General features: G+C 36.3%; 1 protein-coding gene across 1 annotated transcript; it reads right to left on the reverse strand.

The window, feature by feature from the left end:
* Positions 1-564: 564 nt before the first annotated feature.
* On the reverse strand, positions 565-14,049 carry Ppil3 (peptidylprolyl isomerase like 3). Its single transcript, XM_047547835.1, has 7 exons — positions 13,756-14,049; positions 13,029-13,110; positions 11,155-11,229; positions 9,915-10,008; positions 9,333-9,400; positions 6,091-6,209; positions 565-1,511 (listed from the first exon to the last, which is right to left on the reverse strand). Exons 2-7 carry the CDS (start codon positions 13,029-13,031, stop codon positions 1,385-1,387), a joined length of 486 nt encoding a protein of 161 aa, XP_047403791.1. The 5' UTR covers positions 13,032-13,110; positions 13,756-14,049; the 3' UTR covers positions 565-1,384.
* Positions 14,050-14,119: the final 70 nt, after the last annotated feature.

Raw genomic sequence — 14,119 nt, forward strand, 5'->3', positions numbered from 1 at the left:
AACAACATGTATCCCATTTGTTTACAATTAAAAAAAAATCAGCATACTACAGTGATACAGCCACATCAATGTTCACAGCAGCTCAATTCACAATAGCTAGATTGTGGAACCAACCTAGATGCCCTTCAATTGACAAATGGATAAAGAAACTGTGGTATCTATACACAATGGAATATTACTTGGCCATGAAGTAATATTTTTTTGGGCCTGGCCATTATGGCATTTGCTGGTAAATGGATGAAACTGAAAAATATCATGCTACGTGAAATAGGCCAGGCCCAAAAAACCAAAGGCTGAATGTTTTCTCTGATAAGTGCATGATGATATATAATGGGGGGGTGGCATGGGAAGAGAAGACTGAAGGAACTTTGGATGGAAAGGAAAATGGGGTAGGAGGGGGTAGGGGACGGAAAGATAGTAGAGTGAAACAGTATTACCCTATGTGTATTTATGATTACATGAATGGTGTGACTCTACATTGTGTACAACCATAGAAATGAAAAGTTATATCCCATTTGTGTACAATGAATCAAAATGCAGTCTTTAAAAATAAAAAAGATTTTAATAAAAAAAAATGTACATTCATTTACACACACACACACACACACACACACACACAAAGTAACTGATAACCCTTCCTGTGTCCAGGCTCTGCTAAACCCTATAACACGCACACCCTTGTAACCTGTCACCATTTTCTTTCCTGAAAATGTGCCCCTCTGCTGCTTAATAAATAGCATCGCTTGAGCTGAGGGGTTGTGGTTCAGTGGTAGAGCGCTTGCCTAGCATGTGTGAGGCACTGGGTTAGATTCTCAGCACCACATATGAATAAATGAAAAAAATAAAGGTCATCAACAACAACAACAAAAAAAGCATCCCTGATCCCTTGAGGTCTGTCCCCATTTTGGTTATTTTTGCTTTTACTAAAAGCTTTACTATATGTTAATCTTTACTAGAGAAAATATCAAATGGATTGGCTAGTCTTTCTAGACCATCTCTTTATCTTGGTCCCGTCTTTCTAACAGTGTAAATAATTCATGGAAAACAATATTTCTAGGTTAAGGATTAGTTATAGTAGTAGTTTATACTTAGGGTATTCAAAAATTCTTGCATTTAATTGAAGTTCGACATTTAAAATGGAATAAAAAATTAAACAGCAATTGCTTATATTAAAATTTTAAAAATATCTTGGATAACAGTAGTAAAGAATATGCTCTGAGAATAGCAGTAAAAGCTGTTGGGCTCCCCCTTGGTACCAACAGCTCACAGATGATCTTTGCTATAAAACAACAGAATGACAAAATCTCTGACATAATTAAAACTGGATAAACCACAATGCATATGTTCCAGCAATTTGCTAAGTATTTGTCCAGATCTATTACAACTACTGAGCAAATGGGTTGGCATGAATAGTTATATCCTTAATGTGCACATCATTAAGAGGTCGATATGTCTTCTCATTTACTGGTAACTTCTCCAATTCATCTAGAGTCTCCAGACCATCTATTACCCTGAAAGAGAAATACTGTATGAAAACTTTCTTAAATTGAAACACAATATTCAAATATATAGAGCATTATAATCTCCTTAAGAGGAAAGGATTATGTTTTGTAGTTTTCTGAATCTCTAGTTGAATGTACAACAAAATATTGATTTTTATGCTACAGATATGGATTAAAATTCAGAAATAAAAATTCATTTTATGCTCTCAGTCAACAAATGGGTAGGAATATTCTGACCAGAGTGCCTAAAATTATTTGCTGCATTCATAACAATTACAGAGTATTTGCCAATAGTGCCAGTATAACAGTTAAAGGGAAAACAAATTTACTCTCACAACATTTTGATACCAAATGTGTTGGTTTTCCCAATTCTCCACTTCTCTGGGGGCCCTTTAATTTAATTCTGACATATTCAGGGTTAGTGCAGGCCCCACAGGTTAGTCCCACAAGATCGTCCTGCCACCTCAGATGCCAGATTAACATCCCAGGTGGCAATCTGTACTTCTGACCAACTAGCTACAAATCAGATATTCCCTCAGCAACTCCTTAGGTTTGATAATTTGCTAGAATGGTTCCCAGAACTCAGGTGAGTGCTTTACACACTATTACAGTTTATTACAAAGGATATGACTCAGGAACATCAAATAGAAAAAATTCAAAAGGGAAGGCGTGAGGGAGGGGCACAGAGCTTCCATGCTCTCCCTCCAGGCCATCTTCCCAGCACAAGCATGTGTTCACCAACCTGGAGGTTCTCTGAACCCCACTGACAGTTTGTTTTATTTTGGGGTTCTGGGGAACTGAACCCAGTAGTACTCTACTACTAAGCTATAATCCCTCTTTCTCACTTTTGAGACAGGGTCTTAACTAAGTTACCCAGACTGAGCTCGAACTTGTGATTGCCAACCTGAGACTCCTGAGTAGGGGGAATCATGGGCTGCTCCTCCTACGTGGCTCATTTAGGGTTTTTATTTTGTTTTGTTTTTGGTAGTGGGGATTTTACCCAGGGGCACTCTGCCACTTGTTTTAGTCAGCTTTTTCACTGCTGTGACTAAATGATGGGAACAGCACAACTGTAGAGGAGAAAAGGTTTATTCAGAGGCTCATGGTTTCAGAGGTCTTCATCCATTGACAGTAGGCTTCATTCCTTGGGGCTCGAGATGAGGCCAAACATCATGGTGCATGGTGGAGTGCGTGGCAGAGGGAAGCAGCTCACATGGTGATCAGAAAGCAGAGTAAGAGACTCCACTTGCCAGATACAAAAATATATGCCCCATAGCCACAGCGCCAATGAACCACTTCCTCCAGCCACACCCCAGCTGCCTCCAGTTACCACTCAGTTAATCCCATTAGGGATTAATTCACTGATTATGTTAAGGCTATTACCCAATAATTTTTCCTCCAAACCTCCTTGCATTGTCTTACATGTGAGCATTTGGGGGACACCATACCTAAACCATAACTGTCACTGAGCTATACTCCTCACAGCTCTTTTTATTTTGAGACAGGGTCTGTTAAATTGCTAAGGGCCTCAACTTATGATCCTCCTACCTCAGCCTCTCAAAGTGCTGGATTTACAGACATGCAGCATCATGTCCAGCCTCATTTAGGGTTTTTATGGAACTCCCATTACATAGCCATGATGACTTTTACATCAATGGTTACTGGTGACTGAAATTAATTTCCCATTCCTCTTCCCTTCCTGGAGGTTCAGAATAGGGGAACAAAAAGGGGCTATGGGGCTGGAGATGTAGCTCAGTTGGTAGAATGCTTGCCCCATATGCACAAGGTCCTGAGTTCAATCCCCAGCACCACATTAAAAAAAAAAAGGGGTGGGGGGACTAGGACTAAAAGTGCCAATCCTCTAATCAAATGGCTGGTTCCTCATTTCCAGTTCCCATCCTGAAGCTCTCTACAGGCCCATCAGGTATCACCTCATTGGTATAAACTCAGGTATGGTTGAAAGGGGCTTATTATAAATAAGCAAATTATTTCTTTCATTCCTTTCACTCAGGAAATTCCAAAGGTTTTAGCTGTTATAGGAACCAAGGATGAAGACCAAATATGTATTTCTTATTACATCACAATATTATACCAGTCATAAGGATTTCTTTGCTATAGGTAATATCAAGAAAAAGTATATAAGAACTGTCCTCCATTAAGGGTCCTAAAGTGGATGACCACTTTGCACTTTAATGTTTAAATTTTGTGCTTCTCCTTTTGCTTCTGGACAAGAAAGCAAGATTGACAGTTAACCTCCACCAGGCCCACTTCATGTTTCCACCAAAAAAAAAAAAAAAAAAAAAACCAAGAACTATACTGAAACACCTGTTTTAGAAATTTGGGTAAAACATTTGCTGATATAAAGTGACTTTTTAAAATTCTTCCTCTTTGTGCAACTCAGTTCAATTCCCAGGATTTACATATGTACTTTAAAAAAATAACCGATTTGCATTTCCACTACAATAGAACTTTAAAAAAGAATATAGGAAAGAATGCCTGAAAGGGCTTCATTGACAATAACTACAATTACCAAAGCCTTTTGACTACTTCTACATGTAGGACAATTATGTTCTTTAAATTGTCATCTCGGCTATAAGAAAAACAGGAAACAGGAAATAATGAGCTCTGGAAACAAAAGGGCAGGTAGGCTGTATGGTGGCATAGGCCTGTAATCCCAGCCACCGAGGCCAAGGCAGAAGGACTGCAAGTTCCAGGTCAGTCTAGGCACTTAGTGAGACCTTGTCTCAAAAAATAATAAGGGCTGGGGATGCAGTGGTACAGTGGCCCTGTGTTCAGTCCCCAGTTACTCCTCCTCACCCCACATCAAACACACAAAAGGCAGAATTAAAGCAGATTAAGTCTAATAAAGGATCTAGGACATTGGGCCTTTAGAGAACCAGAGGAAAGTTATGGATCATTTTTTCAGAAAAATGTATATGAAAATCTAGCTGTCAGGAGTTAATGAACCTAAGGTTACACTCCACTGTTTTGTTTCAAATCCAATAAGATAAACCCTAGTAATTCCTGACGAATAATTCTGAATGGCCAGTTAGGGAGAAAATGAAGAAAGCCTAGGTTATCTATATACACATATGAAGATAATTGGGTGCTCTAATATTTCATTAACTTGACTGACTATTAACAAAGTATAAATTAGCCAGGTGCAGTGACACACAACTGTCATCCCAGTGATCTGGGAGGCTGAGTCCAGGAGGATGGCAAGTTCAAGGCCAGCCTCAGGAATTTTAGCAAGACCCTAAGCAACTTGGTGAGACCCTGTCTCAAAGTAAAAAAATAAAAAAGACTGGGGATGCAGCTCAGTGGTAAAGCACCCTGGGTTCAATCCTCAGTACAAAAAAAAAAAAAAAAAAAGTATAAATTAGATTTAATTATAAAGATTTTTTTCCAAAAAAGTTGTAGTCCTGTATTTTTCTTTTTAATTTTTGTAGTTGTAGATGGACAGAATGTCTTTATTGTATTCATTTATTTTTAAACAGTGCTAAGGATCAAACCTAGTGCCTCACACATGGTAGGCAAGCACTCTGCCACTAAGCTACAGCCCCAGCTTGTCATGTATTTTTATTTAACTTGGTATAAAAACTGGCAAATACAACAAATTATAGGATTATGCCTTGGATTATTGAGCTTGGTAAATATTTGTTGAATGAATAGATGAATTTAAGTCCCACTGATTTATAAAAGTAACTCCCAGAAATGTTGTAGAAGCTGCTAAATACCCCCCCAACATCTATTCTCCCCTACTTATTCTGAGAAACCTATTTTGCTGAGGTTTCTCTGTGTCCTGTCTCTCCCTTGTAGGTAAGGTGTGGCCACATTACTAAGTTCTGGGTCTCCCTATAAAGTTCTTTAAGAAGATGCTGACTCTGCCGGCAAGAACCTTTTGTCCTTTTATCACAAGGTGAGCTTGAAGATGAAAGCTAAAGATGGTGGAAAAGCAAGAGGCATCTGGAACATTGGTGGCATAATGGAACCATTAAGTCAGTCCACCATTTTTAAGCCAATATTTTCAGATCTGTTGCTGCTGAATGCTGTTTTTAGTGAAAAGAGATATTACTATTCATTTTTGTAACAATCCTGAGAAAAGTCATATGCAAATCTTTTATAAAATAAGGAGAACAAGGGGCTGGGGCTGGGCAGTGTAGCATTTGCCCACATAAAAATAAATAAATAAAATAAAAGGTATTATGTCCATATACAACTACGAATTTTTTTAAAAAATAAGGAGAACAAAGAGAAAAGTTATAACTTCCTCAAAGTCACAGGGCAGGTAAGTAAAGGACTTAAACTCCATCTTGGTTTCCTCTGGCTCTTTCTAATATTAGTTATACTATTTTCAAAGTCATGTTTATGCACTGACATATCAAATTAAAACATAATCAGGTGGGGGGGAAGGAAAAAGTAACATAATGAATCAAACAACATTACCCTATGTAAATTTATGATTACACAAATGGTATGCCTTGACTCCATGTACAGAGAAACAACATGTATCCCATTTGTTTACAATAAAAAAGTAAACAAAAACAAAAACTTAAAAAAAAAACAAAAACATAATGAGAACACTTACTTTCCAAATACTGTGTATTTCATGTCCAAATGTGGCTGCTTGCCATAGGTGATAAAGAATTGAGATCCATTAGTGTTTGGGCCATTATTAGCCATAGATACAACACCTCTAACATTGTGCTGAAAAAAAGACAGACCAATGCATTAATCTGTGTTTTTAACTACTGCAAATACAGGATTAAAATAAGACATGCACAAACCTTCCAATGTTTAAAAAAATAAGAAAGCATTAAGTAGTTTCTATTACGTTAATCCAAATGTTCAGTTTCTATATTATCTGCATCCCTGAAAAGCTTGTATAAATTATATAACAAATCACTCTCAATAATTTCATTTTCACTTTGGAGAATATAGCCACAAACACTTTTAGCAATGACAGAAATAATCCTTACATTTATATTAAGGAATACTGTGCTGGTATGAAACAATCAGGCAACAAAACCAAAATCCCCAAAATCTCTTCTTATATACAGGACTGTTGCTAGTTTCTTTATCTGTAAAACAAGGGAAGTTGGACTAGTTCAGGGGTCTATTCAGAATTCAAATGCTTACAAGGATCAAGTAGAGAGTAAATTAAATGTAAACATTAGGGAAAGATGGAGTCTGACGAAGTAAATAATTATCTCTTACTTCATGGCATTAAAACAATTTATTTTACACGGATGGCCATAGGGAATGTTGTCTATGATTCTTTCACCCACGGGCAGCTAGTTTATAACTCTAAGACTGGATGATCTAAGGAAGAACTCATTTAGCTCTAATATCATGATACTATTTGTTTACAAGAGAGTATGTAGAAGTTAAAAGGACCTTACTGATAAGACTGAAGACATGACTAAGCTGTGCTACAGGGAGGTGCCCAAAGATAAAATACACTACAAGTACCTTTACTGATTAGTGTTAACAACTCATCGGGTGACACTAATTAGACAAGCTATAGAGGCATAGCTCCATCAATATATTAATGCTTATCTCCCTAAAAGGTGACTACCAATCGAATGCATTACTTGATACATAAATAAGAATATATGCAACATCAGAAAATCAATTTTAAAAAAGCACCCATTAATATATTTCCCAGCTTCAAGAGTAACATTTACCAAACTGTTGCAGATGTCTATGTGCTCTGCTCCATCTATTGCTCTGCCTCCCCAGGAGGTAACCATTCTTCTAATATATTTATATAAGCCCAGACTATATACAGTTTTTTTTTTGGCTACTTTCTAAACTCTACAAAACCACATATTACTTTAATCTTCTGGGAAATGCTTCTTACATTTAAGACTGTTGTTTCTAAGATTCATACATGTGTACACAGTTGTAGTTCATTGATGTTTTCTTCTACTGTAGTGTGATATTTCACTAGTGAATAGACTAAACTGTACCCATTTTATTATCAATGGACATGTGGCTTGTTTCTAGACCTTTGCTATTACAAATGGTGCATCAGGAGTACTCCTGCTGTCTCTTGGTGCACATGTACAGGAGTTTCTCTTGGGTAAGCATTTGGGAATGGACTTGCTAGATCAGAGTATGTGTACACTCAATACCCATCCTCAATTCTGGTGTACAACCTATTGGTTTTTAACACTGTCTGCAGTGGAATCACTGGGGAACTTTAAAATAAAGCTGATGTCCTAACTTGTCCTACTGACTGTTTCTCTCTTTTCAGTGGGGTAAGGCCCTAATCTTTCAGTTTTGAAACTTCCATAAATTACTATGTTATGGCCAATCTCTGGTTTTCAACTGCTATAGGAAGCAGTCATTAATTCAAGTCTAAAGAATGTTTAGTTTCTAATTCAGGAAAAGTCTGACTTTTCAAAAAGTTTATCACCTCCAAACGATTCAAGCAATACATTTTTTTGAATTTTTGTGGGTATATTTTATTTTTGTAATATATGTATTAGCTTATAAAATAGAGAAATCTTTCTGCATTCAAACTTGATACTATCGAAACTTTGCAAGTAGTATTTTTTTAATACACAGAGAACCAAATTCAATTTAAAAGAAAGCTATGTCAATGCTATTACTAGTTTTAAACTTTTATAATGGATATATTTTAATATAACTAAAATATAATATACCAAAGTGCATATTGTACTTGAGAACTTTTCACTTTTTTCTAATCATAAAGTCATCACCTATGAAGATATGAAGTTTCAGAGACTGCACAATAAATTAACTGAAGTTATCTCTGTGAAGTAGAACTGATTTTCTAAAACTGGCAAGCACTGCATTCCCTGCCCCGCCCGCCCCACCCCTGCCCTGGTACTGGGCCTTGTACATGCTAGGCAAGTGCTCTACCCCTGAGCTACATCCCCATTCCACCCCCCTTTCTTTTTTGATACCAGGGATGGAACCCAGAGGTGCTTAATCACTGAGCCATATTCTCAGTCCTTTTTATTTTTTATTTTGAGACAGGGTTTCACTAAGTTGCTTAGGACCTTGCTAAATGCTGAGATTGGCCTCGAATTTGTGATCCACCTCCTTCAGTCTTCTGAGCTGCTGGGATTACAGGAGTATGCCGTGCCCAGCTCCTCCCCATCCCTTTTTATTTTGAGACAGGGTCTTTCTGAATTGCCCAGAACTTGCATCCTCCTGTCTCAGCCTCCCAAGTAGCTAGGATTAAAGCATATGCCACCATACCTCACTAGATTTTTTATTTTGGAAAAAAATATTATTCTTTAAAGCTTGAAAAATTCAGAAAAACTTAACAAAGGAAATTAAAACCCCCTAATTTTCCACAGTGAAGATTCATTTATATGTACTTCTCTTTAAACTACTTAAGATCTATCTCAAAGTATTAAGTAAAGTTAATACAGGAATGTTCAAACTCTAACAGAATGATAAAGGATAGGGATTGATAATGAGTAATTGATTAACTAGGAGGCAGTGTTTCCTTCCCCCTTCTCAAGAAAGGTCAGTGATTCATGCCATTCAACATTAACTTTATGGTGAGACATTAAGCCTCTTTGGAACACTGCTAGTTGAACATTTCAGATTGGACTCAAAATGAGCTCACTTAGTATTAAGATCCATGAGATGGTGGGACTCCAGTACATGTGTCAGGCTAGAACTGCCATTTATATTTTCTTCCTAACTTCATTTATCAAGCATGCAAAAACTACAAAAAAAGTTATTCAGTTAGTAATGATACCAACTTATGTTACTACAACGCATTTGTCAATGTCTCCAAGTATGACCAGAAAGGAGAAAATAAAATTCTGAAGCACTGGAATATACCTTAAGATATTCACTATATTCATCTTCAAACTTCTTGCCCCAGATACTGTTACCTCCTCTTCCAGTACCTATATAAAAGCCAAGAAAATCAAAAGAAACATTTAAAGTTAAAAAGCATTCAATTTCTAAAACTTATGGGAACTTTATAGCATAACACTTTATTTTAAAAAAATTTTTATGACTATTTTTATTTATTTATTTACAAATTTATTTATATGTGGTGCTGAGAATCGAACCCAGTGCCTCACACATGGTAGGCAAGTGCTCTACCACTGAGCCATAACTCCAGCCCACATAAATTTTAAATATAAATAAAATTTTATATAATACTTTCCCATATTTAACTTAACAGACCAGAAAAATAAAATATTCCTACTTAAAAAAAGAAAAAAGAAACAAAACCCTCTTTAATACTATTACTCAGAATTTATGGGCAAGTGTAAACACCATCTGCTTAAAAGTTTCTTCTGTTACAAGGAGCCCTTTCTACAAACATCATATGCTTTATTTTTCCATTCTTCTCACCCTCTTCTTCATATTATACATCCGATTTCCCTGATGTTAGTTAATGGAAAAATTTACCTGTTGGATCTCCTGTTTGAACCATGAAACCCTTGATATTTCTATGAAATATACAGCCATTGTAGTAATTACTGGCACAAAGAGCCAAGAAATTCTGAAGAGAATAAAAATGATGATTGAGAAATAGTACAGCAGAATTGCACTTTAGGTAAAAGAATCAATCATTATTTACTAAAAACACAGTAGCGGTGATATTAAATATGACTTCTAGGCATCACTTTATAATGTCACTTCCCTGCAAAAACCCTTTAAAAAGTTTCCTTTGCTCTTGGAATAAAATAGAAAATCTTCAGCAGGGCTTAACAAGGCCTATATCTCATATGATAATAATCCTTTCTCCGTTGCTTACTATGCTGAGCAGATTAGCATTTTGGCAATTCATCCAAAAGGGGAAGGTTTTCCTACTTTGGTGGTCTCTATACCTGCTACTTCTATATGTAGAAATTTTTTTGTTGTTGTTTCTTTGTTCGTTTGGAGTGCTGGGGTTTGAATCCAGAACCTCACAAATGCTAGGCAAGGGCTCTACCACTGAGCTGCACCCTCAGTTCCTGGAACATTCTTATCACATCTCTTTCCACTGAAATGATTTCAGACCTTCTGCACTCAGTTAAATTACTAGTTTCCTGGGTAGATCTGTCCTTTCAAGTAGCTCCTTTCCTACTATATTATTATCTATCTCAACACTCTACTTCACCTTTTAGAATTACTTAGTTTTCATGTCCTATTTATTTTCCCAGCTAGAATATTAGCTCCATGAGAGCAAGAAGTAGCTCTTGTTCATCACTGTAACCCAGATTCTGGCAAGATAATCTTTCACCAATAACTGAATGAATATACAAAGCTGACTCTTCTTTATCTCTCTCTTTTTTTCTTAACACACCCCCAGCCCTTTTTTATATTTTATTTAGAGACAGGTTCTCGCTAAGTTGCTTAGAGCCTTGCTAAGTTGCTGGGGCTGGCTTTGTATTCCTAATTCTCCTGCCTCAGCCTCCTGAGCCACTGGGTTTACAGATGTGTGCCACAGCACCCAGCTTGCATCACTGATTTCTTTTTTTATTTGTTGTTTTTGGTTATACATGAAAGTAGAATGTATTTTGACATATCATATATACATGGAATATAACTTCCCATTCTTGTGGTTGTACATGATATGGAGTTACACTAGTTGTGTATTCATATATAAACATAGGAAATTTATATCAGATTGCATTATTTTTAATAAGTTTATAATGTTACTCACTTCACATGTTTTGGGTGTCCTCTCACAGAAGACTTCTATTTTAATGTCACCTACATCTGTATGCAATGTCACAGACTAAAAAGGGGAGACAATATTAGAACAAATGAGATTTTTTTCAGGTGACTAAGACACTGTATTATTTCTCTGACTGAATATTCAAGATGATAACCTAATTAAAGCCAGAAATACTGCTTAAGAGATGACCCATCCACAAAGTAGCTCTGAGAGATGAGTTGTACTTCTTACACCACATTTATTTCAACAGCAGGGAAAAACTCCAAAAGATGAACATAAATGGCAGTGTAAAGTGATATCTCTGATAAAAAAAAAAATTGGAAGCAAATATTGTGATGAGAATAATTATTCAAGTTTGAATTTTTCATGAATAAAAATAAAAACAATTATTATACATTATTGATTTATATGTCACCAACATTACTTTAATTGAAAAATGGTAAGAAATGATTTCTTCAAAACATAGTTTCCATCATTTCCCTTAGGCAGTTTAATTTAGGTAGCAGGATTAAAAAAAATTCCTTTCTTAACTATAGACAACTTTAGAAGGTTGTGAGTGCTTCTATATGCTAAATGTGCAGAGGTAACTATAGTGCTCTTTAATTGCTTTTTGTTTATTTTATATTTTGTAGTATTTGTTGTTTTAGTTTTATATACACCTTTGACATCTTATCCTAGTCCAGAGAGAGCAAAAACCATTTGGAAAAGGCTTTTTTTTTTTTGGCACTGGGGATTGAACCCGGGGTGGTTAACCACTGAGCCACATCCTCAGTTCATTTTATTTTTTTATTTTGAGACAGGGTCTCATTAAGTTGTTTAGGGCCTCACTATGTTGCTGAGACTGGTCTGAAATTTGCAATCCTCCCGCTTCAGCCTCCTGAGTCACTGGGATTACAGGTGTGTGCCATGGCACCTGGCTCATTTACTTCTTATAGTAGTATCTAATAGGGTAGGATCATGTTGAAGATGATGATAGTAGTTCATGTTGGGGGAAGAATAGGGCACTATTATTGCTTTTCTTCTACTTCATGTTCTAGTTGCCCTCCTTAGACACAGAGCAAAAGAATTCAATTTAAATGATCACACTTCACTATTCTCTTCCGATAATCCAACTTATCCTTTTCATTACTATTTCATAATCAATATTTTCCAAAAAAGTAAGTTCTGTGTATTTTAAGTGAAAATATGAAAAATTTTCCAGGTGTGGTGGCACACACCCATGGTCATAGTTACTTGGACACTGACACAGGAGGACAGCCTTGGCAACTTGGTACAAGTTGTTTTTTAGTTTTAGTTTTTTTTTTGAGCCCCTGTCTCAAAAAATAAGTAACAAATAATTAAAAGGGAGTGGGAATGTAGCTCAGTGGTAAAGCACCCCTGATTTCAATTCCAGCACCAAAAAAAGGAATAAAGAAAATAAAAAAAGAGGGCTGGGGATATAGCTCAACTCATAGAGTGCTTGCCTTGCAAGCACAAGGCCGTGGGTTCACAGGAAAAAAAAAAAAAAAGAAAGAAAGAAAGAAAGAATTTAAAAATAATTTTGGCTTTAAAAAAAAAAAAATCATTATTCCATAGTGACCAGGAAGGAGGAAGGAGGAAAGGGAAAGGGGAGGTACTGGGGAATGAAACTGATCAAATGATATTGCTATATTGTGTTTATATAAAATATACAACAATGAATCTTATTATAAATTATAATACACCAATAAAAATTTTAAAAATCATTCTGCATTGCATGCTTTCATAATCTATAATTTATTCATCTTGTCACTTAAATTTCTATGTATCTTTATATGCCTTGGTTGAATTTCTAAAAATTACTTAGAATGAAAGATTTAATTTAAGTATGTAAAATTTACCATTTTTCCTCTTAATGCTTTCAGGAAGTACAATTTAATTTCTCAGTCTTTCAGAGAAAATCTTGAAAATAAGTTTCTATTCCTAAAAGAAAAAAGAATTAGTTAATTTTTTCCTACCTTGTTTACTCACACACTATTATCTTTACTGAAAGAAAAAGTGTTGAATTGCGTTATAGAAGTGAAGAGAAGAAGGCTGGGGATATAGTTCAGTTAGATGGCAGAGTGCTTGCCTCGCATGCACAAGGCCCTGGGTTCTAATCCTCAGAACCACCAAAAGAAAGAAAGAAAGAAAGAAAGAAATGAAGAGAAGAGTCTACTCAACTTAAGCCCCAATCTCCTACTTTCTCTCTCGCTGTTCTTCCAGACCCTCTTTGCGAAGTCGTAGAACAAACGCCCACCTTAAGAGTCCAGGCAGTGGGTATTTCCTTTATTGGAAGACACTTATACTCAAACATTTAGAAGGGCCAATTTCCTCATTTCCAAGTCTCCGCTCAAATGTCAGGTCTTACTGACCTAATAATCCTATTTAAAACTGTTTTAACTCTAGGATCTGCCCTATTTCTTTCTTCCATAATATTGCTCACTCACGTACTATATATTTTCCCATTGACTTTTCAACAACTCTCGCTGACCAGAATGTTCACTAGGGTATCCGCAGAACAACACAAAGCTCACCAAACACTTGAATAAGTGAATGAAAAAATAAATGATGTTACTCCATACTTACGCACTACGGTTAGCACAGCCCTTGTTAAAACAGGAAAGATACAATCGCCTTAATCCGTAGCAGGTCTGTTGATTCGAAATTGTAGTTTCTTTGGGCCACCGGAAGTCAAGCGTGAGACCCCCTTAAAAAGAATTCCCTTTATCTCCCCTCTCCTCCTATTGTAAACCCAAAGGAATAGAACTGGAGGGATAATCTAACATCCTACACGTGATTTTGACAGTGAAAGGAATCTCTATTAATAATCACAACCGGAGAAACAGCATGGTCCCCGAACTACCTGAGGAACCAAAACAATGCATTGGACTCGGAGGTAAATGGTCAGGACCACTTCCGCCGGGCTCCGCGGGGAGGAAAATAAGCTCAG

The sequence above is a fragment of the Sciurus carolinensis genome, chromosome 3 (assembly GCF_902686445.1).
Source record: "Sciurus carolinensis chromosome 3, mSciCar1.2, whole genome shotgun sequence".
Lineage (NCBI taxonomy): Eukaryota > Metazoa > Chordata > Mammalia > Rodentia > Sciuridae > Sciurus > Sciurus carolinensis.